The 26833-nt window shown below is 47.9% G+C and overlaps 1 protein-coding gene across 4 annotated transcripts in view; it reads right to left on the bottom strand.

The window, feature by feature from the left end:
- Positions 1-2873: 2873 nt before the first annotated feature.
- Armh1 (armadillo like helical domain containing 1) overlaps positions 2874-26833 on the bottom strand; it is a 42046-nt gene continuing 18086 nt past the window's right edge. For all 4 annotated transcript variants that reach the window (XM_021160636.3, XM_021160638.3, XM_021160637.3 and 1 more), the window contains 11 exons: positions 24259-24327; positions 22631-22797; positions 20695-20891; positions 19187-19271; positions 6059-6181; positions 5913-5985; positions 4910-5039; positions 4730-4807; positions 4029-4110; positions 3796-3942; positions 2874-3174 (listed from right to left, as the gene is read on the bottom strand). In XM_021160636.3, the coding sequence (XP_021016295.1) occupies positions 3827-3942; positions 4029-4110; positions 4730-4807; positions 4910-5039; positions 5913-5985; positions 6059-6181; positions 19187-19271; positions 20695-20891; positions 22631-22797; positions 24259-24327 (1120 nt within the window). In that variant the 3' untranslated portion in view covers positions 2874-3174; positions 3796-3826. The remainder of the gene's footprint in view (positions 3175-3795; positions 3943-4028; positions 4111-4729; positions 4808-4909; positions 5040-5912; positions 5986-6058; positions 6182-19186; positions 19272-20694; positions 20892-22630; positions 22798-24258; positions 24328-26833) is intronic.

Raw genomic sequence — 26833 nt, 5'->3', positions numbered from 1 at the left:
CCTCAACAGAGGAATGGATACAGAAAATGTGGTACATTTACACAATGGAGTACTACTCAGCTATTTTTTTAAAAAAAAATTTTAATAGGTATTTTCCTCATTTACATTTCCAATGCTATCCCAAAAGTCCCCCATACCCTCCCCCCACCTCCCCACCCACTCCCACCTTTTGGCCCTGGCGTTCCTCTGTACTAGGGCATATAAAGTTTGCAAGTCCAATGGGCCTCTCTTTCCAGTGATGGCCGACTAGGCCATCTTTTGATACATATGCAGCTAGAGTCAAGAGCTCCAGGGTACTGGTTAGTTCATAATGTTGTTCCACCTATAGGGTTGCAGATCCCTTTAGTTCCTTGGGTATTTTCTCTAGCTCCTCCATTAGGGGCCCTGTGATCCATCCAATAGCTGACTGTGAGCATCCACTTATGTGTTTGCTAGGCCCCGGCATAGTCTCACTAGAGACAGTTATATCTGGGTCCTTTCAGCACAATCTTGCTAGTGTATGCAATGGTGTCAGCGTTTGGAGGCTGATTATGGGATGGACCCCTGGATGTGGCAGTCTCTAGATGGTTCATCCTTTTGTCTCAGCTCCAAACTTTGTAACTCCTTCCATGGGTGTTTTGTTCCCAATTCTAAGAAGGGGCAAAATGTCCACACTTTGGTCTTCGTTCTTCTTGAGTTTCATATGTTTTGCAAATTGTAACTTATATCTTGGGTATTCTAAGTTTCTGGGCTAATATCCACTTATCAGTGAGTACATATCATTTGAGTTCTTTTGTGATTGGGTTACCTCACTCAGGATAATGCCCTCCAGATCCAACCATTTGCCTAGGAATTTCATAAATTCATTCTTTTTAATAGCTGAGTAGTACTCCATTGTGTAAATGTACCACATTTTTTGTATCCATTCCTCTGTTGAGGGGCATCTGGGTTCTTTCCAGCTTCTGGCTATTATAAATAAGGCTGCTATGAACATAGTGGAGCATGTTTCTTTCTTACTAGTTGGAACATCTTCTGGATATATGCCCAGGAGAGGTATTGCGGGATCCTCCGGTAGTACCATGTCCAATTTTCTGAGAAACCGCCAGACTGATTTCCAGAGTGGTTGTACAAGCTTGCAATCCCACCAACAGTGGAGGAGCTACTCAGCTATTAAAAAGAATGAATTTATGAAATTCCTAGGCAAATGGATGGACCTGAGTGAGGTAACCCAATCACAAAAGAACTCACATGATATGTACTCACTGATAAGTGGATATTAGCCCAGAAACTTAGAATACCCAAGATATAAGATACAATTTGTAAAACATATGAAACTCAAGAAGAACGAAGACCGGGCTGGTGAGATGGCTCAGTGGGTAAGAGCACCCCACTGCTCTTCCAGAGGTCCAGAGTTCAAATCCCAGCAACCACATGGTGGCTCACAACCATCCGTAACGAGATCTGGCGCCCTCTTCTGGAGTGTGTGAGGATAGCTACAGAGTGTACTTACATATAATAAATAAATCTTTAAAAAAAAAAAAAAGAAGAACGAAGACCAAAGTGTGGACACTTTGCCCCTTCTTAGAATTGGGAACAAAACACCCATGGAAGGAGTTACAGAGACAAAGTTTGGAGCTGAGACAAAAGGATGGACCATCTAGAGACTGCCATACCCGGGGATCCATCCCATAATCAGCCTCCAAACGCTGACACCATTGCATACACTAGCATGATTTTTTTTTTGTTGTTGTTGTTTTTTCGAGACAGGGTTTCTCTGTGTAGCCCTGGCTGTCCTGGCACTCACTTTGTAGACCAGGCTGGCCTCGAACTCAGAAATCCGCCTGCCTCTGCCTCCCGAGTGCTGGGATTAAAGGCGTGCGCCACCACGCCCGGCACTAGCATGATTTTGCTGAAAGGACCCTGATATAGCTCTCTCTTGTGAGGCTATGCCAGGGCCTAGCAAACACAGAAGTGGATGCTCACAGTCAGCTATTGGATGGAACACAGGGCTCCCAATGGAGGAGCTAGAGAAAGTATCCAAGGAGCTAAAGGGATCTGCAACCCTATAGGTGGAACAGCAATATGAACTAACCAGTACCCCCTGGAGCTCGTGTCTCTAGCTGCATATGTATTAGAAGATGGCCTAGTTGGCCATCAGTGGAAAGGGAGGCCCATTGGTCTTGCAAACTTTATATGCCTAAGTACAGGGGAACGCCAGGGCCAAGAAGTGGGAGTGGTGGGGAGAGCATGGGGGACTTTTGGGATAGCATTGGAAATGTAAATGAAGAAAATACCTAATTAAAAAAAAAGAAAGAAATTCTCTTAAAGGAGCCGGGCAGCTGTGCACGCCTTTAATCCCAGCACTTGGGAGGCAGAGGCAGGCGGATTTCTGAGTTCGAGGCCAGCCTGGTCTACAGAGTGAGTTCCAGGAAGAAACTCTCTTAAAAACAAAGCAAGAAAGTAGCCCCACCCTCTCAAAAGGAATAAACCCAACCAATGCAGCAAAGCAACGCTTCGGTATTCTTTGCTTAGGTCCTCTCCTACTCTGCTGACATGAATGAACCTCCCACGTAGGTGCACTGGTGTGTGCCTTTAATCCCCGCACCCAGGAGGCAGATGCAGACAGAAATTTTATATGAGTTCCAGAATGGCCAGGACTATACACTGAGATCCTGGCTGGAGAAAAAAAGAGAAATATCGGGCAAAATCTAACAGCAACAAACATAAGCCAAACCAAAATGAACAGAATCCCCAACAAAACACTCAAAGCAACGGGGAGAGCAAGAGAGCCCAAAGGAAATCAAACTGAAACACGAAGCCGAGTTAGCTGGGTCCGGTGGCACAGGCCTGTAATTCCAGTCGGCAGAAGATCTAATGTTCAAAGCCAGCCTCGTAAACTTAGTTTTATTATATTTTTGCCTCAAAAATAAAAAGTAGAAACGATCTGGGCTTGGGCCTTGGTACCATGCAAGGCAGCCTAAGAGACTAGGGGTGGGGGTGCGGGTGGCAGGAACAGGAGTGTGGATGGCTCAGTCAAAGTACTTGGGAGGTCAGCAGATGGTTAGAGATGAAGATTCTGAAGAGACTTCAAGGAACACTCTGGTGTTGACTTACAGGAAGGAAGAGCGACTGCGAGGAAAACTGGGAAAGGTGTTTGTATCTGGAGTTGTTTCAGAGACAATGAGAGCTAAATGTCTGCAAACAGAAGGGGTTGAGGGAACAGGAAACAGAAGCAAAGCAAAAGGTAGAAGAGAAAGGGGCGGGGAGGAGAGACTTAGAGCAGTGTTTTTCAGCCTGTGGATCATGACCCCTGGGGTTGCCAACCCTTTCACAGGGGTTGCCTAAGACTATGAAAAACTCAGATACTTATGGTTCATAACAGTAACAAATCACAGTTGTGAAAGAGCAATAAAAATGACTTTATGGTTGGGGTCACCATTGCATAGTATTAAAGGGTCGCAATGTTAGGAAGGCTGAGAACCATTGCCTTAGAGGATTAAGAGGAGATGGGGCCTCTATTAAGGCCACAGTATGCCCTGGAGCCCTTGCAGAGTCTTGGTGACCGTTCCCCTGGGACTTGCTTTGGATAAGTAAGAGCACTCCTCAACCCTATTCCCCAGCTCTCATAGATCTCCTTTCTGCTCACGCCACACAGTGCGGCGGATAGCATCACGACTCTTTATTAGACCCTTCTGCAGAAACAGCATCCTCCTCCCGCCCTGCATTTTCTAATACTCAGCTTCCCACCCAGGGCCAGATGGCACCTTCCTCAATGCCACCCTCCTGGCAGTCAGGCAGGCTTCCACAAGGCACAACCTTAGCTTTCCTGGCTTGCCACAGGGCTCTGTCACTCCTTGGACTTGGAATGAAGTTTCTCAAAGTCGTTGGTGCAGCCCCTCTGATTCATATCGTTGGAGCCCGGGGAGAAGCTGATGGAGCTGTTGTCAATGCAGTCGCAGCTGTCTAACATTGCACGCAGCAAAAGCCAGAGTGAGCCTGATGGCTGGCCCTGACAGGGAGGGCTCTGGGTCCCCTTACCCGCTGCTCACCTGTGGTAGCATTGACTTTGTTGGCTGCCAAAATGTCCGCCTGAATACTGTCTATTTTTGTGTACAGGATCTCGGCGTCATTCTGGGGAGAGAAGCAGCAGGAGCCTGGCTGGGCACCAGAGCAGTGTGCCCCTGGAGCTGGGGCTGGGCACTAGAGCAGTGCGCCCTGGAGCTGGGGCTGGGCACCAGAGCAATGCGCCCCTGGGGCTGGGCACCAGAGCAGTGCGCCCCTGGAGCTGGGGCTGGGCACTAGAGCAGTGCGCCCCTGGGGCTGAGGCTGGGCACCAGAGCAGTGCGCCCCTGGGGCTGGGGCTGCACCAGAGCAATGCGCCCCTGGGGCTGGGGCTGGGCACCAGAGCAGTGCGCCCCTGGGGCTGGGGCTGGGCACCAGAGCAGTGCGCCCCTGGGGCTGGGGCTGGGCACCAGAGCAGTGCGCCCCTGGAGCTGGGGCTGGGCACCAGAGCAGTGTGCCCCTGGAGCTGGGCTAGGGAGGAAGGGTTACCGCGAGCAGAACTGCCTAGGCAGAGAGATCCTGCTTCCAGCTTACTGGCTAGGGCAGGGAGGGGACAAGAAGACAGTGTAGGGGTGGGGATGGGGTCCAAGCCAGGGGGCCCAAGCCAGGAGACAAGATTCATTCTGTGCACAGGGGCACTGTTCTGTCCTGGGCATTTGCTGCGGCTGGTGGGAATGGAAGTACTTACAAGGAAGAGATGGTAGAGTTCGTCCCCCATGGACTTGCGGACCTGTTCCTCCACCAATGGGAACATTTGCACAAAGTACTGCGGCAGAGGGTGGGCCGGGTGACAGGACAGTGTGGGTATCTGCAGACTTGACTGTCCGTGTCCTGCAGTCTGCCACATGCTCCACCCCAGCCCTCATACCTCCAGTGTGAGGCTGGCTAGCCTCTGGCTATTGCTGTGGTCAGTGTTACCCATGGCCGACATCAGGCCATGGATCACACGCAGGTTCAGCAGCTCCACTGCCAAGTTCAAGTCATTGTGTGCCAGGATCCTTGTGAGGTAGGAAAAAAGACAGAAAAAATGTGGGGACGTAGGAAGGCAAAGGAGCCCCTCAACCCCAAGTTTGAAGCCTCTCTCCAGCTGAGAAACAAGAATTCCAGCAGAGGGAGGATTAGCAGCCCATGCCTTTAATCTCAGCATTCAGAAAGGGCAGAGGCAGGGGGGCAGAGGGGCAGAGGGGCAAGAGGGGCAGAGGGGCAAGAGGGGCAGAGGGGCAGAGGGGCAGAGGGGCAAGAGGGGCAGAGGGGCAGTGGGGCAGAGGGGCAAGAGGGGCAGAGGGGCAAGAGGGGCAGAGGGGCAAGAGGGGCAAGAGGGGCAGAGGGGCAGAGGGGCAGAGAGGCAGAGGCAGAGGCAGAGGCAGAGATGGAGGCAGGTAGATCTCTGTGAGTTCCAGGCCAGCTTGGTCTATGTAGAGAGTTCCATAACAACCATGGCTACATAGACTTTATGTTATAGAGAAACCTTCTCTGTCTCTGTCTCTGTGTCTCTCTCTGACACACACACACCACACACACACACACACATACATACATACATCAGTAATCTACAATTCTTCCTTGAGAAGCCCATACCCACACTACTGTTTTTCTTTTTTTGAGACTGGGTCTCACTATGTAGTCCTGGCTGTTCTGGAACTCTCTATGTAGACCAGGATGGTTTTGACCTTACAGAGATCCACTCATCTCTGCCTCCTGAGTGGTGCATGTCTATCTATCTATCTATCTATCTATCTATCTATCTATCTATCTATGAGCCAGGGATGGTGACACGCCTTTAATCCTCGCGTGCAGGAGGCAGATAAATGCATGGGCTTGCATTGTCCAGCTTAGCTTGCTGCAATCACCCACTCCCACTGCAGCCCTACCCAATAGTCTTGGCAGCTGCAGCCTGCTGCAGGAACACTGGTAGCTGGGTTGTGGTCTGGAGAATCGAAGAGTCTGAAGAAATGAGGGGCCGTCAGCCAGGAAGCCTTTCCCACGTCCAGGGGGCAGTCCCATGGAGGAGTCCTACCACTGAAGATCCTGGCCTGCAGTTTGGATGTCTCCTTGACTGGTGGGATGAGCAGCGCCACGAGGCCCTTGAGCAGAGGCAAGCGCACGTCGTAGTGGATCAGGTCCTTTATCAGCTCGATGGCTGGAAGAGGAGAGAGATGCTGGGGAGGCCTTGTGTCCTTCCAAACCTACCATACCTTTTACCCTGCTGCCTCTGTCACCTTTCCTAGTACCTTCTGCTGCTCAGTACTGGTAAGACCTTATGGGGGGAGGTTACACATCCTTCCTGCCATTCTGGAGCCCATGATTAAATACCAGTAAGAGTAGGAGTCAGAGGGAAGGAAGACATGGAGGTCAGAGCTGCGGATCTGAGGCCCACAGAAAAGAGCTGCTGCCTTTAGCTTGAAGGGATTCAGGTTTGTAGAGGAAGAAAGGGCTGGGTTAGAACAGATTACATTTACCTTTTAAAAACCTGGTCCCTAGGAGTCAAACTCAGGGCCTCCTACATTCTAGGCAAGCATTTAGCTACATCTTCAGAAGTAGCTAGGAAAGGTGGCCACAACATCTGCTTCTTCCACAGAATACTTCCTATAGGGAGATGCCTGCAGTCTCTGCACTCCAGATGCTGGGGCACGAGGATTTTGAATTTGAGCATGGTTTAGGCTTTAGGTAGATCAAGACCCTTTATCGCCGGGCAGTGTTGGCGCACGCCTTTAATCCCAGCATTTAGGAGGCAGAGGCAGGCAGATTTCTGAGTTTGAGGCCAGCCTGGTCTACAGAGTGAGTTCCAGGACAGCCAGAGATACACAGAGAAACCCTGTCTTGAAAAACCAAAAAAAAAAAAAAAAAAAAAAAAGACCCTCTATCTAACTAAACTTTTTTTTTAATGAATCAACAAAACAAAACAAAAAACAAACAAACAAAAAGGAGAAACACTTCTTATGCAGCTCGGTACAGTGGAACAAGCTTGTGCTCTAAGCACTTGGGAGGCTGAGGAAGGCAGAGGCAGGAGCGTTGAGTTTGAGGATAGCCCTATATAGCTAATTCCTGACAAATCTCGACTACACAGTCAGACTCTGTCTCAGACCAACGAATGGAAACCAAGACAAGACGACAGTGCTAACAGCCACCCACTGTCCTCTTGGTCCTGCCGGCCACGTTTCTGGATTGTGTGTTTCATAGAGATCTTCCAGGGTACCCTCAAAGTCAGTTCTGATGTGCAGCCCCTGACACTTCTTGATGCTCAGAGGTGGCTCGGTTGTTATTGTTACTGTAATGGATGGGGGCCTAGGGTATGTAGCCCTGGCTGGACTGGGGCTTGTTATGTAGACCAGACTCAGAGATCCTTCTGCCTCTGCCTTCCGAGTGCTGGGACAAGAGACTGCATTTGGCCTGCCCATCTGATTAACGTTCTGACCTGGAGTCACAGATCCGAAAACACGGTACAGGGCCAGGGTCCAGCCCTGGGGTCCTGCAGAGCACTTGGAGCCTCTCAGGCATCTCCCAAACTTTATGTAAACAAAACAAGAACCTCTGAATGCTTGGCAGCCACTGTGTGCAGCGGCCAGAGTCCCAGACTCTCCAGTGTTTCTTACTCACTCTGCTGCTGGGTCGATGGGGATGCGTTTGGGTCTGAACGCTTTGACTCCTTTTATTGGACTGTGCGTCACTTTGCCAGTTAGAGCAGGATGCCACAGCGATGCCAGTGCACCCTGGGAAATATGTCTATGCCTGAGATGTGAAGAGAAGTGACTGGGTGGGTGCCCAGGCTCCAAAGGAGTGTAAGAAGATATGTTTATGATAAATTCCTGGCTGGGAGCAGCAGGTTCTGCAACATAGTCAGATATTCCAGGAGATAAATATCTACTTCTGCCAAACCCACTTTACACTGAAGGCTTCATCTTCCATTGGTTATGTAACTATAATGCCTGCAGCTCCTGGGACAAATGAAGATTTCCTCACCCAGCCATTTCTGATTGTGTTTTGTAAAAGTTCACAGCTGTCACTGGTTATACCCAAAGAGAGAGAAGCAGGGCCCTGCCTCTCTGCTGAGACATTTGCTCTCTGAGCAAGCACTTTACGGACTCATCCCCACCCCTTGGCCAACCCGGATGGAGCATGCGCTCGCTACAGGACCAGTGCTGAGGAGATAGAGGTGGCAGTGCTCAGCAGATATAAGGTGGATGCCATGGACACTTAGTTCAAGAGGAAAGAGTCATCTCTCAAGTCCAGAAGGCCCACAGCCTGAAGCTGAATGAGGCAGCACGTGCCTATAAGAGCAACACTCAGGAGCTGGAGGGCCACTGCTTACTTCGTGTCCCTGTCTGCACCAGGATGCCTCGTGCTTTCCTGCTGATCCCTCTGAACAGATGAAGAAGTTGAGGGCAAGTGGCCTTGTTAGGGGGCCAGTGAGCAGGAAAGCTTCTACCAGGGTCAATGTTCCTGTGGCAAAAGGGCCTACAAGTGGCCAAGTATCCAAAGGTGGTGGTGGCGCACGCCTTGCACCTCTGCCTTGGAAGGCAGAGGCAGGCAGATTTCTGAGATCAAAGTCAGCCTGGTCTACAGAGTGAGTTCCAGAACAGCCAGGGCTACATGGAGAAATCCTGTCTCGAAACAAAACAAAGGAACAAAATAAGTTGGATATCCCGTGTGTGCGGGAGAATAAAATATTCCATCCCAGGTGTCTGTGTGTGTGTTTGGCTTTGGCATTTTAGAATTGCTTTTTGCTACTGTGTTTTTTTTTGTTTGTTTGTTTGTTTGTTTTTTTTGAGACAGGATCTTTCTACATAGTCCCAGATAGCCTAGAACCAACTAACTATGTAGTCCAGGCTGGCCTTGAACTCAGAGATCCACCTGCCTCTGCCTCCTGAGGGCTGGGAATAAAAGCATGTGCCACCATGCCCAGCATCAGAGTTGGTCATCAGAGAAGCTGCACGGCCTCTTGTAGATGGGAACAGGTCTGGAAGGCTGCCCTTCTGCTAAAGGGGCTGACATTATGAAGGAAATCTGTCTTAGCCAGCCAGTGGCTACGCACAAGCTTTTCTATGACGCACCCTCCTGTATTAGTCAGGGTTCTCTAGAGTCACAGAACTTATGGATAGTCTCTATATAGTAAAAGAATTTATTGATGACTTACAGTCGGCAGCCCAATTCCCAACAATGGTTCAGTCGCAGCTGTGAATGGAAGTTCAAGGATCTAGCAGTTACTCAGTCTCACACGGCAAGCAGGCGAAGGAGCAAGAGCTAGACTCCCTTCTTCCAATGTCCTTATATTGTCTCCAGCAGAAGGTGTAACCCAGATTAAAGGTGTGTTCCACCACACCTTTAATCCCAGATGAAAGGTGTAGCCCAGATTAAATCTCCTTAAACTAGGAGATTTAATCTTCTGGAATCCATAGCCACTATGGCTCAAGATCTCCATACCAAGATCCAGATAAGGATCTCCAAGCCTCCAGATAAGGGTCACTGGTGAGCCTTCCAATTCTGGATTGTAGTTCATTCCAAATATAGTCAAGTTGACAACCAAGAATAGCCACTACACCTCCTTTTTGCTTAGGGAAGATCTTTTCATGACAGAAGAGGTTGGGGTCTGACACCTGCCCAGACGGATTGCATCACAGGTGGTTCTTGTCTAGGGACTTTGTGTAACGGGCCATCCTCCTTTTGTGCCTCTTCCCAGCAACCTTCTGTAATGAGCAGCCACCTCCTGTTCCTCCATAACTGGAAGCCTGAATGCCTCTACATAAAGTTCAGTTAACCAGCACCTCCCTTCAGCCTCATACTCTGTAGGATTCTACAGAGGTTTTTTTCTGTTACTCTGTCTATGAATCGTTTTACAGATGAAGATGATCATGCCTTGACAGCGAACAGACTAAATCTAAAGCTGGTGTACACGTGCAGCCACTTCCAAGGTGCCCACCCTCGTCTGAGGCAGGAGAGGAATTCTTTGCTGCTAGAGTCTTGGGAAACCGGTTTACTGTGCACTTCTGGACGAGACTGCCACCTGCTGGCTGCACAGAGGAAGCACGCTTTAGCATAAATTTTCTTTCTTTTCCACCGGAATATCCTTGCAGGCTGTACTTGACCAGTCACATGCTCTCTGATTCCTGAGTGTTCTGCTGCCCTTTTAACTACATTCTATTCAAATACTAATGTTGAAGCACTAAAAATAGATTAACTCGTACATTTTTAATTACACCGTATTCAAAGACCAATGCTGAAACACTAAAAATAGATGGATTAATTATTAGACACGGAGCCTTCACTGTTAGATCAAACTGGCCTTCATTTTGTGGCAGGCTTCCTGCTACCGCCTCCATCGTCGGCGGTTACAGACACATGCCACCATGCCCAGATAAAAATACTTTCAGAGAATTGCTTTTTAAGAGCTGAGGAGGACCGATGAGATGGTTCAGTGGACAAAGGCACTTGAAACCAAGCCTGATCAACTGAGTAGGATCCCAGGGACGCATGGTGGAAGGAGAAAAGTTCTGCTAGTTATCTCCCGACCTTGCCATCCCTGTGGCATGCACACCCCCTCCCAAATAAATAAATAAGGCAGGAGAGGCTCAGCAGTTAACACACTTTTTGTTGTTGTTTTGTTTTGTTTTGCTTTTTTGAGACAGGGTTTCTCTGTATAGCCCTGGCTGTCCTGGAACTCACTCTGTAGACCAGGCTGGCCTCGAACTCAGAAATCCACCTATCTCTGCCTCCCAAGTGCTGGGATTAAAGGCGTGCACCACCACTGCCCGGCATTAATGCACTTGTTAAGCAAGCTTGAGAAATGGAGTCCATGTCCCCAGCACCCAGGTAAACTGGGCTAGCACTGCGGCTGGGTTGCAGTCTTAGCACTAGGGAACTAAAGACAGAGATCCCAGGGGCAAGCTGGCCAGCCCAGCTCATCACTTTGGTGAGTTACAAGTTCAGCTAGAGACATTAACATGTAAAGAGAGTGGCTAAGGAAGATCTGACCTCCATGCACGTGTGTGTGAGTGCACACACACACAGACACACACACACACAACTTTAAAGTCTAGTCAGACTCAGCTGAGAGAAGCTGAGATAAGTGGGTTGGTTAAGTGCTGGGGATCAAGGCTATCCTGGATAATGCAGCATAAATCTGTCTCCAAAATGCAAACAAAAAATATATTATCAGTATTGTTATTGTATTTGTTTATTTATTTACTTATTTGGGACAGGGTCTATCTTTATAGTCCTTGTTGTCTTGGAGCGCGCTACATGGACTATGCTGTTCTAGAATTCACAGAGATCCTCCCCCTGTCTCTACCTCCTGAGTGCTGGGACCAAACCCAGCTTGTTATTATTGTTATTTTTAAACAATAAAGAAAATCAATAAAGTATAAACATTATAAGCTATGGATGTGACATATGTGCTGATGACCCAGGAGTTATGGTGACATGTTCTCTGTCTCTCTGTCTCTCTCACTGTCTCTGTCTCTGAAGTCTCCTGTAGCTAGACTATACTCAAGCTTACTATGTAGCTAAGTATGAACTTGAATTACTGATCTTACCAGTTTGTTTGTTTAAAGACAGCATCTTACTTTGTAGCTCAGGCTGGCTTTGAACTTATGACATTCATCCTGTTCATCCTGTCCACACCTCTTGAGTGCTAGGATGAGAGGTGTGAACCTATCTCAGTTATCTGCTATCTGCTCTTCTAGGCAAGTGCGGTGGTTTGAATAGGAATACCCCCTCCCCCGCCACTTGTGTGTTTGAATGCTTGGGCCATATAGAGTGGCACTCTTAGGAGGTGTGGCCTTGTTGGAGTAGGTGTGGTGTTGTGGGGGCAGGCTTTGAGGTCTCCTGTGTTAAAACTCCACCCAACGTGGAACAGTCTCCTTCTGCTGCCTGTGGATCAAGATGTAGAACTCTTGGCTCTTTCCCCAGCATATTTCTGCCCTGCTTCCTGCCATGATGATAATGGACTGAACCTCTGAAACTGTAAGCCAACCCCAATGAAATGTTTCCCCACTTAAGAGTGGCCATGGTCATGGTGTCTCTTCACATCGATGGAAACCCAAACGAAGACAGCAAGGGTTCTTGGCTTTGTTTTGAACTTATTTTTATTCTATGAGCTTGAGTGTTTTGCCTTTTATGTATGCACCCACACCAGGTATAGTTGTGTGTTGCACGTGGGACCCAGCTTGGGTTCCCTGGAAGAGCAGCAAACGTTCTTAACTACTGAATCATCTCTCCAGCTTCCTCTTCTGAGCAGGCAACCAGCCTGTGCACAGAGGATGCGAACGCCCTCTAAGATCTGAGTCAAACATCACGGGCTCTAGAGGGGAAGATGCTGCCAGGTGAGGGTGGGACGCAGCTACCTGAGTGTCAGGAAAGTGGGGACACTGAAAACAAGTTTGTCTTGGGGTTTCTAATCTACTTAGACCCTGGATAAATGTATAATAAAACTCTTTTTTGTTGTTGTTGTTGTTGTTGTTTTTGTTTTTGTTTTTGGGTTTTTTGAGACAGGGTTTCTCTGTGTAGTCCTGGCTGTCCTGGAACTCACTCTGTAGACCAGGCTGGCCTCAAACTCAGAAATCTGCCTGCCTGTGCCTCCCGAGTGCTGGGATTAAAGGCATGCGCCACCACGCCCGGCAATAAAACTCTTTAAATGCTAAACCAAGCGTCACAGTTTCAGTGCTAATATAACCGGGTTTATGTGACACACTTGTAAAAAGTAGTAGGTTTTGGAGAAGTGAGAAGATTCGGTGGTAAAGGTGCTTGCTGCCATGCTCCACCTTGACACTTGGACTCTCACATGCATACGCACATGTGTGCGCGCGCACACACACACACACACACACACACACACACACACACACACGCTTGCAGGGATGCAGGTGTTACAGCATGTGTGTTGGATTCCGAGGACACTTTGTGAAGTCAGTTTTCGCCTCTATTCACGTGCCTTTGGGGAGTTGAACTTAGGCCATCAGGTTTGGCAGCAAATGCATTCAGCAGCTGAGCCAGCTGGATGGTCCCACTTCAGCACGTTGGGTTTTAATTCAAGGATGGAACCTACTTTGCTGACAGGATCGAGCAGAACAGCATGCAGGTGTAAGAGCTGTTTTCATCTTTGGTTATGTTTTGCATGTGTGACTGTGTATGTATATGGATAAATGCACGCCACAGTGGACCTGTGGATGGCAGAAGAGTCAGTTCTTTCCCCTCCATATGGGTCCTTTGGACCAAATTCAGGTCCTCAGACTTGAAGGCAAAAGCATCTTTACCTGCTGAGCAAATTTGCTGGCGCTTGGACCTCTCTCTCTCTTTTCTCCTGTCTCTCTTCCCTCTCCTCCCTTCCCCTCCCCTTCTCTCCCTTTCCCTCCCCTGTCCCCTCCCTTTTCCACCCCTCCCTTCTTCTCTGCTCCCTCTCCCATCTCTTCTCCTTCTCTTCCTCCTCTCTCCTCTCTCCCCATTCTCTCTCTCCCCCTCTCTATCCTCTCTTTCCCCTTTCCCCCCTCTCCCCTCTCTCCCTTCTCCCCCCCCCCCTTTCTTTCTCTCTTTGCTGTTTTGGAACTTGATTTCTAGATGAGGCTGGCCTTGAACTCACAGAGATCCTACCACTTTTGCCTTCCAAGTGTTGGTATTGTAGGCCCCAGATGACAGACAGCCCGGCTGATATCTTGGTCTGGAAACCTCACAAAATATCCCAAGTCAGAGCTGGGTATGGTGGTGCACAGCTATAATCCCAGCACCCTGGGTTACAAAAAAAAAAAAAAGACTCAAAAAGGGATTGGTGTGGGCGGATCTAGCACTAGGTAAGCAGTTCTCAGATTTCTGAGCCATGAACACCATGGTACAGTAAAAGCTTACATGCCAGATGTGTTGGCCCATGTTTGTAATCCCAGCATTATGGAGGCAGGGACAGTAGGATAGGGGGTTTGAGGCAGCCTGGGCTATGTAGTGAGAGCTTTACTGTCTCTAACTGCTAATTTTAGATATGATTTTTAGTATAGAAATAATCCCTAATATACAGACAGATAACAGCTTTTGAGGGTTTATGCAAACATTCACATAAACAGCTCTCACTTCCCCTTTATGGCAGCACTATAAGGGATGGTTTGTCACTGCTTTGTGTGGTGGCCCGGGACAAAGGTCAGGAAGAGGTGACCATCTGCATGGCTTTGATTTCTCATTCTTGAGAAGCTGGTGTGAGGTCCGCAGGGCCAGAGACATAGACAAAGAGCCAGCATGGGTCAGAAAGGGGGTGCTGGGAAGACAGCCTCGGAATTTGGAAGATGTGGTTTCTGCCAACTCTTTTGGCTCCACTAATGCTGCCAATATGAATTGCTAAGCCATTTTCAAACCTTTGAAGGACACATGGCTTCAGTTAAGCAGTGGTTTGGTGAATTGTCATTCGGCAAGTTAATCTTTTGGCCAGCATGCATCTGATAACCTAAGTTACAGTGAATTGGTGTGCTCCTTACCAAGGGATACATCACAATGTTTATGTCCCTAAGACAACAATTAATAGTTTATTTGTAAAAGACACTAACAACTTTATTGGTTCCTCTCTCTCTCTCTCTCTCTCTCTCCTTTGCTAGGGAACAGGCCACCACTGAATCATTAATTTCATTCATTCATTCATTCGTTCATTCATTCATTCATTCGTTCATTGTACTGAAGAGATGGCTCAGCTGTTAAGAGTGCTGGTTGCACTGGTCTAGAGGACCTGGGTACAATTCCCAGCACCCACATGGCAGCTAACAACCATCCGTAACGCCAGTATCAGGGGAATCTGATGCCTTCTTCTGGCTTCCACAGGTAGCAGGCAAAACACCTATCTCCACAAAATAATGATTATTCTTACATTTAACTAGGTGTGTGGCACATGCCTTTTATCCCAGCACTTGAGAAGCAAAGACAGGCAGTCTGTGTGAGTTCTAGGCCAGTAGGACTACACAGTGAGACACTGTATCTCAAAAGTAAAATAAAATGAAATAAAACATTGTTGTTGGATAGTGGTGGCGCACGCCTTTAATCCCAGCAACAGAAAGGTAGAGGCAGGTGGATCTCTGAGTTCAAGGCCAGCCTGGTCTACAGAGAGAGTTTCAGAACAGCCAGGGCTACATAGAGAAACAAACAAACAAACATTTTTTTTTTCAATTTTGTGTGTATGTGAGTATGTGTGTGTGTGTGTGTGTGTGTGTGTGTGCGTGTGTGCACATGCCACAATGCTCCTGTGGCGGTCACAGGACATCCTTGGGAGTCAGTTCTTTTTTGCCACGTGTATCCTCAGTAGCTCAGGCTGACAAGCTTGGAGGCGTACGTGTGCCTTCACTCAGGAGCCATCCCTCCAGCTCTGGGTTTTGGAGACAGGGCCTTACAATTTAGCTCAGGAGGCTGGCCTTAGGCTTGGGGCCTTGGCCTCGCTAGCTTCTCCACTCTAGGGAAGGGAAACAATGAATGGCCGTTTTTGTCCCTTGATATTGCTAGTTCTGATAAGTCCCTGCTTGCCACCAGTTCCTGGAATGGCAATCCCTCCTGAGAGGAAAGTGTCATTTGTCACTTCAGAGAAGTTTTAAATGGAGATAAATTCCAGGCAGGACCACTTTGGAGAAGTCTTCTGTTCTGATTTTGGCTCAGCTTAAATGGGATGGTCATTAAGAGAAATTCTAAAGTCTGCAGTGTGATAAAGGGCCTGGGATGTCAGTGAACATAGGCCTCTCTTGGCACCCTCCCGCCTCCTCCCTCCATTGTTTCTACTTCTGGGTGAAGCACGGCTGTCCCTCCCATCCCCCAGGGGCACCCACACTCAAACCTTGCACCCTTCTGAAAACTGCATTAACATACTGAGAAACCAGGGGCTTTCTGGGGTGGCTCAGAAGTTGAGAGCTCTTGTTGCTCTTGCAGAAAACTGGAATTCAGCTCCAGCCTCCATATTGGCTGGCTCCCAACTGCCTGTAACTCCAGCTCCAGAGGATTCAGTGTCTTCTTACACACACACACACACACACACACACACACACACACACACACACACACACTCACACACACACATTCACACACATAGACTCACACAGACTCACACACATGCACACACACACATACACAGACACACACAGACTCACACATACACACACTTTATTTCATTTTTAAAAGATTTACTTATTTAATCTATGAATGCTCTATCTGCATGTATACCTGTGTACCAGAGAGGGTATTGGTTCCCATTAATAGATGGTTTGTAAGCCACCATGTGATTGCTGGGAATTGAACTCAGGACCTCTGGAAGAGCAGCTGAAAAGCAGTCAGTGCTCTTAACCACTGAGCCATCTCTCTAGTCCTTATTTTATTTTTTAAATTGAGCAACTGAACAAGAAAGGGGAGAGGAGCCTATTCTATCTGCCCATAGAGTGCTACCCTCATGTACTGCCCAGATCCAGCACCCCCTCTGCAGTGGTTTTAAGGACTGGTTGCAATATTATTTGGCCTTCTTCTCATTGAGATGTGGCGACTGTGTGTGGTCTCATGAATTATTACTTTTTGTTTGTTTTTGAGACAGGGTTTCTCTGTGTAACCCTGCCTGTCCTGGAATTTGCTCTATAGACCAGGCTGGCCTCAAACTCAGAGATCCGCCTGCCTCTGGCTCCTGAGTGTTGGGATGGATAGTGTGTATGCTGTTTAGGAGGCTTGGCCACAGAAGGCCCCGCAGCTTCACACTGGGTGTCCTTGGAGGCCCCTTTTTTGCGACCCAGCCACCAAGTTAGGAGAAGCCAAGTGTCACCAGAGTTGACGGTCCTGGCTGAGTCCTACCCCCAAATATTTCAGTCCCCTTGAATTAGCCCCAAGACCTAGACTTTCTTCAGATATGAAAATTAAGTAGAGTGGGCCAAAAAAGGCCTTAGAAATCAGAATAATTATCATTTAAAAACAATATTTACAAAAAAGAAAATTAATGAAAAAGCCATTCATGATGAATAATATATCCAAATTATTCAGTGTATCCAGAAACTATCAGTCTTGGCTTTTGCCTCCCAGATGTTGACAGCCTGCTCCTCTGGGAGAGTCCTATGGCCTCCTTCTCAGCTGTGCACAGTACTCTTGCCTCCTGGAATCAATATGTGTGAAATAAGCTCTGTGGCTGGTGATCTCTCTTAGAGTGCTCTTCTGTGTGTGTGTGTGTGTTCCCATCTGTCTGTCTGATCTTTCTTCATTCTCTTGTTGCCCAAGTTGGGTTTCTAGGACCCAGTCACTAAGGTCACAGCAGTGGCATGTGCTCACCATCCCAAGGTAAGAAGGTAGACTTGAGAGAATCATGAGTTCAAGACCACACTTGGCCTGGTGTGGTGCTGTGTGCCTGTAATCCCAGTTCTTGGGAAGCTGGTGGAGGACAGAGAGTTCAAGACCAGCCTAGACTGCCTAAGAGACAGTCTCAAAAGAAAAAAGAAAGGAGCCGGGCGGTGGTGGCGCACGCCTTTAATCCAAGCACTTGGGAGGCAGAGGCAGGCGGATTTCTGAGTTTGAGGCCAGCCTGGTCTACAAAGTGAGTTCCAGGACAGCCAGGGCGACACAGAGAAACCCTGTCTCGAAAAAAACCAAAAGAAAAAAAAAAAAAAGGAAAAAAAGAAACCCTCACCACACATCTAGCCTCCGTTCCCTCAAGCCAGCTGACAGCTGGGTGGGTTGCAGGCTCTGTACCCTGAGGTTTATTTTGAGAAATAAATGGTGTGACCAATGGAAGATCAATAAATGAACGACTCAGCAAATGAAAATGTAGCTGCCATCAGGGTCCAAATTATTTAGTTTGTTGGTTGGCTTTTTGTTTGTTTTGTTTTGTTTTGTTTTGTTTTGTTTTTTTTACTGAGAACGACATTTCTAGGGTGGTTCCTGTTTGTTTTGTTATGAGGCAGTGCTGTGGGGTTTGGTCTGTTGCTGTATATGTCATAATGCTAAATACTGGTCCTGATTACCTCAGGGACAAAAGAAGCCTGGAGTGTGCACCAAGTGATACTATGTGACCTTGCTCCTTAATTTAAAACTATTGGTTGAATAAAGATCCTACTGGCCTAGAGGTGGACAGAAGAGAAGTAGGTGGGGTTTCAGGTCCCAGGCTTGGTATCTGTGTCAGGAGACCACATGTATGGAGGAGAAGATGCCTCGGGGTAGGTGAGTCACGAAAACATGGCCATGAGGGTTGGCCAATTGGAGTTAAGAGCAGCTCAGATGTAATATGGCAAGTTATAACTCGGGGTTATTGGTAGAGAAGTACATTCTTTTTTTATTTTTAAAGATTTGTTTATTTATTTTATGTATATGAGTACACTGTTGCTGTACATGTGGTTGTGAGTCTTCATGTGGTTGCTGGGAATTGAATTTTAGGACCTCTGCTCGTTCCGGTCAACCCTGCTCGGTTCTGTTTGCTCAGGCCCAAAGATTTATTTATTATTATATGTAAAGTACACTTAGCTGTCTTCAGATGCACCAGAAGAGGGCATCAGATCTCATTACAAATGGTTGTGAGCCACCATGTGGTTGCTGGGATTTGAACTCAGGACCTTCAGAAGAGCAGTCAGTGTTCTTACCTGCTGAGCTATCTTGCCAGCCTGAGAAGTAGATTCTCAGAGCTTAGAGGATAAATATCTGCCCAGCTCTAGTGCTTTAAAGCTTATCATAAACATAAAGGTTTTGTGTATTTTATCTGGAAACTGAATGACTAAAAGCAGAGATCAAATATTTACTACAACAAGACAGTTGCACTGCATAGCTGAGATTGGCCTGGAATTTGAGATTCTCCTGTCTCAGCCCCCCAACTGCTGAGGATAGAGGTGTGTACCACCGTGCTAGGCTTCCTTTTCTGTTTTCCCAGTGCTTGAAGTCCGACCCAGGCCTGTGCACACTGGCTGAGCATTCTGTCAGAGTTACAACTGTAGCTTAGTCAGGGCTTCAGTGCAGACTTGAGAAACGTATGAGAGAGCGCTCTGGACTTAGCCGGTCCCAACCACTGCTCAAACAAATGAAATATGACCATCATTTTCTGAGGAACTTGCTGACTGATAGTAAACTGGCCTTCTCCCTCTGGCAAGGTTATTTTGGACACTCAACCACAGGCTCTTTGTGAACGGAGGGAGACTTTGGAGAGCTGCCCTCGCTGCCACCTTTGGTGACCTGGAAGTCTCCCTACCTTCATACTGGACCTCCAGGTGCACTGTGCTCAGGACTGTCAGCACACTGTCCACGATGCTGGGGTGTGTCGCTCCAACTATTGACTGGCAAGACAGACAAGAGGACAAGAGTGGTGACTCTTTAGGCCTAGAGGAAGGGAAAGGAGGACCCCATAGACAGCCAGGCTGTGGGAGGATTTGACAATCTTTAGCTCAAGATGCCTTAAACCAAATCTCCTGGCTACCCGTTGAGACATGCAGGACGGAGGTCTGTGACTACGGTTTGGGGAGGGAGGACACAGGTAGGAGAAAAGTACTCATCTCTGATGGTAAATCTCTCTCTGAAATCTCACCTTTCAGTTAACCTGTCTTTTACCTCTTGAGACTTTACCTCTACCAGCTAGTGAGAAGACAGAGCCGTGTAAACAAGGGTCTACCTGAAGTGCCCACTGTAGGAGGCACTGCACGGGACTGCAGGGATCAATCCTCAGGTCTGACCGTGGCCTCCCACTGGCTCAGCTCAGCTCTAGGAGGTGTCCCTTCTCCTTCCCTCCTGACATGATGAATCCTGTCTGGGGCGTTTCATTTACTTCAGCTTCACTTGTTAGTAATCTGTTTATGAAACCTAAGCTGATATCTTCGTCCTGGGCCTTTCTTCGGAGGGTCAGCCTTTGACTTTCCATGGCCCAGTGGCCTGCAGCTCCAGGCAGTGGCTTTTAAACTGAGCTTAGCATCAGGACCAAAGCGGTACCAAGGGCCACCTGGGAGCCACTGTCGCTTACCAAGTCCGAACCTAAGTCCTCCCACAGCAACCTGGTTCCTCCTCTTTACCCATTCTCTTTCGGCACTGGCACCGGATAACTCACCCTGTTGGCAAAGCCCAAAGCTAGATGGCATCTTTGATGTCTATTCTTGGTTCTGCATCTGTCTCAGAAATGTCTACCCTCCTTGGTCTTGTCTGTACTCACCCTTACTGTCACCATTTGGGCTATTTTGTCTGCCTCCCCTCAGCCCATCCTCCGGGGGCACTTGTGAGAGTTTCAACCATTCATGTCAAAGCCATGCTCGCTCCCCTCCTTACTTGGCATGATGCTACCATAACCCCCCCCCCCCCAAATCTGACTTCTCACATTCTAGGGCAGAAGCCAAGAAGAAGGAAAAAAAAAAGCCTTTCCAATCAGTGAGACCTGGCCTCTTCACTTACACGCCTCCCAAAGAAGCCCAGTGTTGCTTCTCCTGTCAAATGGATGCCTTTAATCTTTCCCACGGTTCCCTTGTCATCCGTATTGCGTGTCTCTACCACTTTGAAGTCTGCCAATATCTTTCTGATCCTTAAACAAACAGGACAAATCACTCTGCCGGGAGAGGTGAATTCCATGGCCCGCCTCGGCCGTGGGAAGTGGCGCAGGCCGGCGTGGAAGGCTGAGCTCTACCTCTTAGGTCTGTGGGAAGCGCCGGCTGGGAAAGGTAAGACTGCGCACGCGCGCATGCTCCTGAATCACAACTCCAGCGCATAGCTGCAGCTCACCTGGGCAATCTTGAGAGTCTGCAGGGCCAGTCGCTGGGCTTTCGGGGACCCACAGGGCAGCAGAGCTATCAGGCCTTTGTATACTTGGTTCTGGTACTTGGGATTGCCATGAACCAACGTTTCCAGCAGAATCTGTACTTCCTCCTGGGTCTCTTCTGATTTAGACTTTGCCAGAAATTCTGCTATGGCTCTCACACCTAGGCAAAGGAGAGAAAATGATAAATTGGACAGGCTTTAGGTTTAAAACAATTCCCACTCAAGATTGCTTTACCGAATTGCTTTAAGAGCATCTCGTGAGCGTGTTTAACCAAAGCACAGTTGTGTGTGTGTGTTTTGTGCTGGGTGTAGAAAGTCTTTCTCACCAGACTGTAATGTTTTTAAATGTGCTTTTAATTTTTTTTTTTTTATTTCCTAGACAGTCTTATTATGTATCCCTGGCTGTCCTGGAACTCACCATGTGAATCAGTTTGATCTCAAACTCAGAGATCTGTTGTCTCCTCCTAAGTGTCCTGATTAAAGGTATGTGCCACCACGCCCAGCTGACTGTAATTGTTTTAAGAACAGTGCCTTTTTTGTTTGTAAATAATAATTATTATTCATAAACTTTAGCTTATATGTGTTTTGCCTGTGTATATGTCTGTGCACCGCTTTTGAGTCTGGTGCCTGCAGAGGTCAGAAGAGGGTTTCAGATCTCCTGGAACTGGTGTTACTGACAGTTGTGAGCCATTTTGTGAGTGCTGGGATAGAGCCTAGCTCCTCAGAAAGAGCAGCAAGTGCTTCTAACCACTTCCCTAGCCCACGCTGTATTCATTTATTTATTTCTGGTTTTTTGAGACAAGGTCTTTAGGTATCTCTGACTGTTTTGGAACTCCTATGTAGATCAGGCTGACTTGGAACCTTTCAACTCACAGAGATCCCCCTCTGTCTCTCCAGTGACATGTGCCACCATCCCTGGAAAGATTTTTTTTAAAATTTTACTTATATGTATGTATGTACATCACATGTGAACCTGGTGTTCACTGAAACTAGAGGTGCTGTTGGATCCCCTGGAATCGGAGTTCCAGGTTGTGAGTCACCGTGTGGTTGCTGGGAATGGAACCAGAGACACCTGCAAGCTCACTCAATGCTGAGCCATCTCCAGCCCCTTGGCAGTCAGTAATTTTTGTTTTTGTTTTTGTTTTTGTTTTTGTTCTTTTCGAGACAGGGTTTCTCTGTGTAGCCTTGGCTGTCCTGGAACTCACTCTGTGTACCAGGCTGGCCTTGAACTCAGAAATCCGCCTGTCTCTGCCTCCCGAGTGCTGGGATTAAAGGGGTGCGCCACCACGCCCAGCCTTATCTCAGTTTTGTTGCTAACATTAGTCATAGTGGTTTTACATAGAATTTTATATAATACCTAATAAAAGCTTGTTATATATGTGTGGAAAAGAAAACATTTAAAATGAAGGGTCAAAAGCTAGGTGTGGTGGCACACACCTTTAATCCTAGCACTTGGAAAGCAGAGGCAGACAGACCTCTGAGCTTGAGGTCAGCTTGGTCTATACAGAGTGTTCCAAAGCAAGTGTGATGTTGAGTTTATAATCCTAGCTCCCGGGAGCTGGAGGCAAGATCAGAAGTCCAAGGACAACCTGGGCAACCTGGGTGGCTTGAATGAGATGACCTCCACAAGGCTCTGACATTTCGGCATTTGGTCCCTCCCTGTTTGGAGGATGATTAACAAGGTGTGGCAATAGCTAATGAAACCAACTCTTTCCTGGAGATGTATCTCGGAGATACACCATGGGTCTGATTCTGAGGGTTCAAAAGACTGGGCTGTTCCAAATTAGGTCTATCTGCTTTCGGGTTATGATTTAAAGCATGAGTTCTGCTGCTACAGCCAGCACGTCTGTTGCTTGCAGCCACCTTGCCCACCATGACGGACTCAGCCCTCGGGACCCACCGTAGCTTTCACAGATGAGCTCCTTGTACTTTCTGCCAGTGTTTGCAATAATCTGAAGTAGTTTGATGGATTCCTTTTTGTCCTCTTCCTTGATCTTCTCTACGCCAAGTATTTCCAAGAGCGTTAGGACACCTCCGATCTCAAGAAATTCAATCAGGTACCGATTACTGTACAGAAGGGAGACCACACAGAAAAGACACTTGAAGAGTTCCTTAGCACAGAACCAAAGGCCAAGGTACTCTCTTCACACACTTGTCTCTAACCCAGGAGATAGCCACAGATAGAGACAAAATTATTTGGATTTTAAAAATATTAATCTATTGATATATTAAATATAAAATATATCAATTCAATACACACACATATATATGTCTAGATTACATCTCACCACATTGCTTTGAACTCGCTACCCTGCCTCAGCTTCTGAGTCACTGAGGTTACAGGCAGGTGCTGCTGTGCCCAGCCAAGAAAACACTGGGCCTAACTTCAACAGGCATTCTTGTTTTTGTCTATTCTGGTCTGTGTCCTGCCTTTTCTTTTGTTGGACAGGGTCTCATTATGTAGACCAGCACTGCTGTATGGATTAGGCTGGCTTTGAACTTGCAGTGACCTCTTGCAAGATTTGACTACTGGGATTACAGGTGTGAGCCCCCACACCTCCCTCCCTTTCCCTCTCCCTCCCCTCCCCACTTCCCTCTCCCTCCCCTCCCCTTTCCCTTCCCTCCCCTCCCTTCCTTTCCCCTCCGCTCCCCTTCCCTCCCCTGCCCTCCTCTCCTCTCCCATCCCCTGCCCTCCTCTCCTCTCCCTTCCCCTCCCCTCCTCTCCTCTCCTTTCCCCTCCCCTCCCCTGCTCTCCTCTCCTCTCCCTTTTCCTTCCCTCCCCATCCCTTCCCCTCCCCTCCCCTTCCCTCCTCTCCCTTCCCCTCCCCTCCTCTGCCCTCCCCCCTCTCCCTCCCCTCCCCTCCCCTTCCTTTCTTCCCAGTCCCCTTCTTTCCATAATGGCACTTTAACTGTCCCTTGGTGAATCCTTCACTCAAGAGCTATGTGCACTTTGTGGGACAGACATGTGCCAAGGCTGTTATCCTTTTGACTGCAGAAGGCCACTTTGGGCTGGGTAAGTGACCTATGCTGGTTCATAGAGTAGCCCATGGGAACAGACGCTCTCTCCTGGTATGGTTGAGCTCTAGGGATAGTTTCTGGAGGGCCTGAGGACCCCAGCACACAGAAGCCTCTGAATAGAGGGGCTGACTGAGGAAAGAGGACTAGAGAGACCAAACACCGGTGACAGTCCTAAACCCCCTGGGTCTGATCAGGCCTGAAATATGTGTATCACTTTTCAGCTAAGTGAGCCAGTAAACTGCCCTTTCCCAAGTCTAGTAAAAATGTATTTTTATATTTATATTTATATTTTTATGACTCTCAACCAATATGGTGCCGACTAGAGAAGGGTCAGCAGGCAAAGGGACAGAGGCTCAACTAGAGCAGAATCCTAGCTGCCTCCGGCCATTCCCCAGGGCTTTGACAGGCCCGCTGGCACCTAGAACCACGGCCCCACATGGCCTGAATACCAAGGACACCATGAGCTGACCTGACAGCTGGGACCCAGAGACTCTCTGGAACGGGACTTACCTGCTCACAGCAGATAAGAAGATGCCAATGGACCTCAGGATCTTTTCTAGTTCCAAGCCGGTCATATAGCTGCGGCAGTGTTAAAGAGTGCTTCCAGGTGGTCTCCCATTTAGATTGAGCCCTAGTACTTCCAAGGGCTAGGATGAGGGTGTGGATGACCTATGCCCTTCACCCTGAGAGGAACCATGGGTGTAAGGGTGGAGTGAGTACATTGTATGTGTGTGTGTGTGTGTGTGTGTATCTGTGTGTATGTGTATTTGTGTGTATGTGTATCTGCTGTGTCTGTGTCTTTGTGTGTATATGTATGTGTCTGTATCTGTGTGTGTGTGTGTATCTTTGTGTATGTTGTTAACTCCTTTGCTGCTCTCTAAGAAGTCCCTCCAGGGCTGTCCACCCATCTGGGCTCTGCAAACTCCTTAGGGAGCAAAGGGGTTTCCATACACCCAAGTATATGAAGAGAACTGATAATCTCTCAGAGCCACAGCCCATGCATCATTTGGGTCTCTGCACAGCTCATTTTTTAGGGCCTTATTCCTAGACTTCACTTACAATGTATACTTTTCTTCTTTTTTTTTGAAATGGTCTCACTATGTAGCCCAGGCTAGCCTGGACCATAAGGTCTGGACCTGGGCCTGGTGCCGTACTCCTTTAATCCCAGCACTTCAGAGGCAGAGTAAGTGAATCTCTGTGAGTTCAAGGCTAGCCTGGTCTACAAAGTAAGCTTCAGGACAGTCAGGGCCATTACACAAAGACATCCTGTCTCAAAAAACAAACCAACAACAATAAAAGAATTAGCTCTATCATTAATTCTCCATTCTGTACTTGCTCAGAATTTTACACTGCAGGTCACTATTCCTATGAAGAATTGCATGGCTTCCTAATAAGAGTAACAGGAAATGGAGGAAAAATTAAACTCTGATTTAAAACAACCTCAGTATTTAATGTTACTTTTTAATGCAAGCCTCTGCAGAAAGCCTCCCTGTGATAAAGCATCCTAAGCACGCCTCGGCTCCAGCTCGAGGTATGAAATCAAGCCACGGCAGAAAGGGAACCAGTCAACAATTACCAGGCTCATAACACATCACAGGCTCTTAGAACACTTAAGAAATTAGCTGGAATTACTGCAGTCCGTGAGGATGACTGAGAGCTCCCAGGACCGAGAAAGGCTAATGGAATGGGTTGGAGGTAATGGTGCTTTGTTGGGGAGTGGGGTGAGGCAAATTATCTCTGCTGCACCCCAGTTCCCAGGATGCCAATAGGAGGAGAGACAGATTGGCTCATTAGGAATGGCTCCTCTTTAGTGCAAAGCCACTGTTTGCTCTGGAGCCAGGCTCCCCTCCTGTTGCCACCATAGCCTGGGGCCAGGCAGTTAGCCCTAGGGGCAATCTCTTAATTGCTCCATTGCCCCTCTCTAGTTCCAATCTCTGCCCTGTTCCCACCTCCTTTTCCTAAGTTACTAGCTAGGCTGACCGGCTTCTGTCAACTTCTTTTCCCTCTGTCATAGGCTAGTCTTCATTTCAGTCACTTACAATGCGTACTTTTCTTCTTTTCCCACTTCCTCCCCTTCTCTGCTCTTCTCCTTTCTCCTCTCTCCTCCCCTTCCCTCTCTTTTTACTTCCTTTCTTCTTCTCTCTCCCCTCCCTTTTTTTTTTTTTTTTGAAATGGTCTCACTATGTAGCCCAGGCTAGCCTGGACCTTAAGGTCTTCCTCCTTTGGCATCCTGAATGCTGGGATGGCAGGCACGTGCCACCATACCCTGCTCTACTCAACCTTCCAAGGCTCATTTTTTTTTTTTTTTTTTTAAAGATTTATTTATTTATTATATATAAGTACACTGCAGCTGTCTTCAGACACTCCAGAAGAGGGCGCCAGATCTCGTTACGGATGGTTGTGAGCCACCATGTGGTTGCTGGGATTTGAACTCTGGACCTTCGGAAGAGCAGTCGGGTGCTCTTACCCACTGAGCCATCTCACCAGCCCAAGGCTCATTTTCTTATCAGTGAGATGGGATCTTAAAAATCACCTGTGAGGCTATCAAAGGACATGATACATGAATGATACAGGGCTCATGGCCTAGAACATTAAAAGACACAGAAAATGGCAGTTAACAGTGTTACCATCATTGCAAAAATCATTGATTGTTCTGATCTGTTATGGAAGTTCAAGACTGACAAAAAGTTTGGGTTTATGTGTTCAGTTTTGCAAAAGATAATGATGTTATGTGGGTTTGTTTTCCTCTTGGGTGAGTAACTGGAGGACTTGGGGGAAGGGGTAGCTAACTCAGTGCACTGTCACTTCCGGGAGAGAGGTGAGCAGAGCACACTCTCTGTGGAATCGTGAGCACTTACGAGGTGGGTCAGACGGGCCCTGCAGCAGACAGACAGGGCTTTGATGGTTTAATCACAGCAATAGAAACCCTAACACTTGGCCATTCTGCAAGTTCAAGGCCAGCTTGCCTAGCATGCACTAAGGTCCTGGTTACTAGCCAGGGGAAGGGGGAAGGGAAGGTCTGAAGTAAGTCTACCAAGAGCAGAAGTGATGGGGTCCTCACAGACAACACAAACAGTAACGGTAA

Source organism: Mus caroli, unplaced genomic scaffold (genome assembly GCF_978045245.1).
Source record: "Mus caroli unplaced genomic scaffold, Mus_caroli_1 scaffold_6, whole genome shotgun sequence".
Taxonomy (NCBI): domain Eukaryota; kingdom Metazoa; phylum Chordata; class Mammalia; order Rodentia; family Muridae; genus Mus; species Mus caroli.
This window is presented reverse-complemented; position numbering and strand designations above follow the sequence as displayed.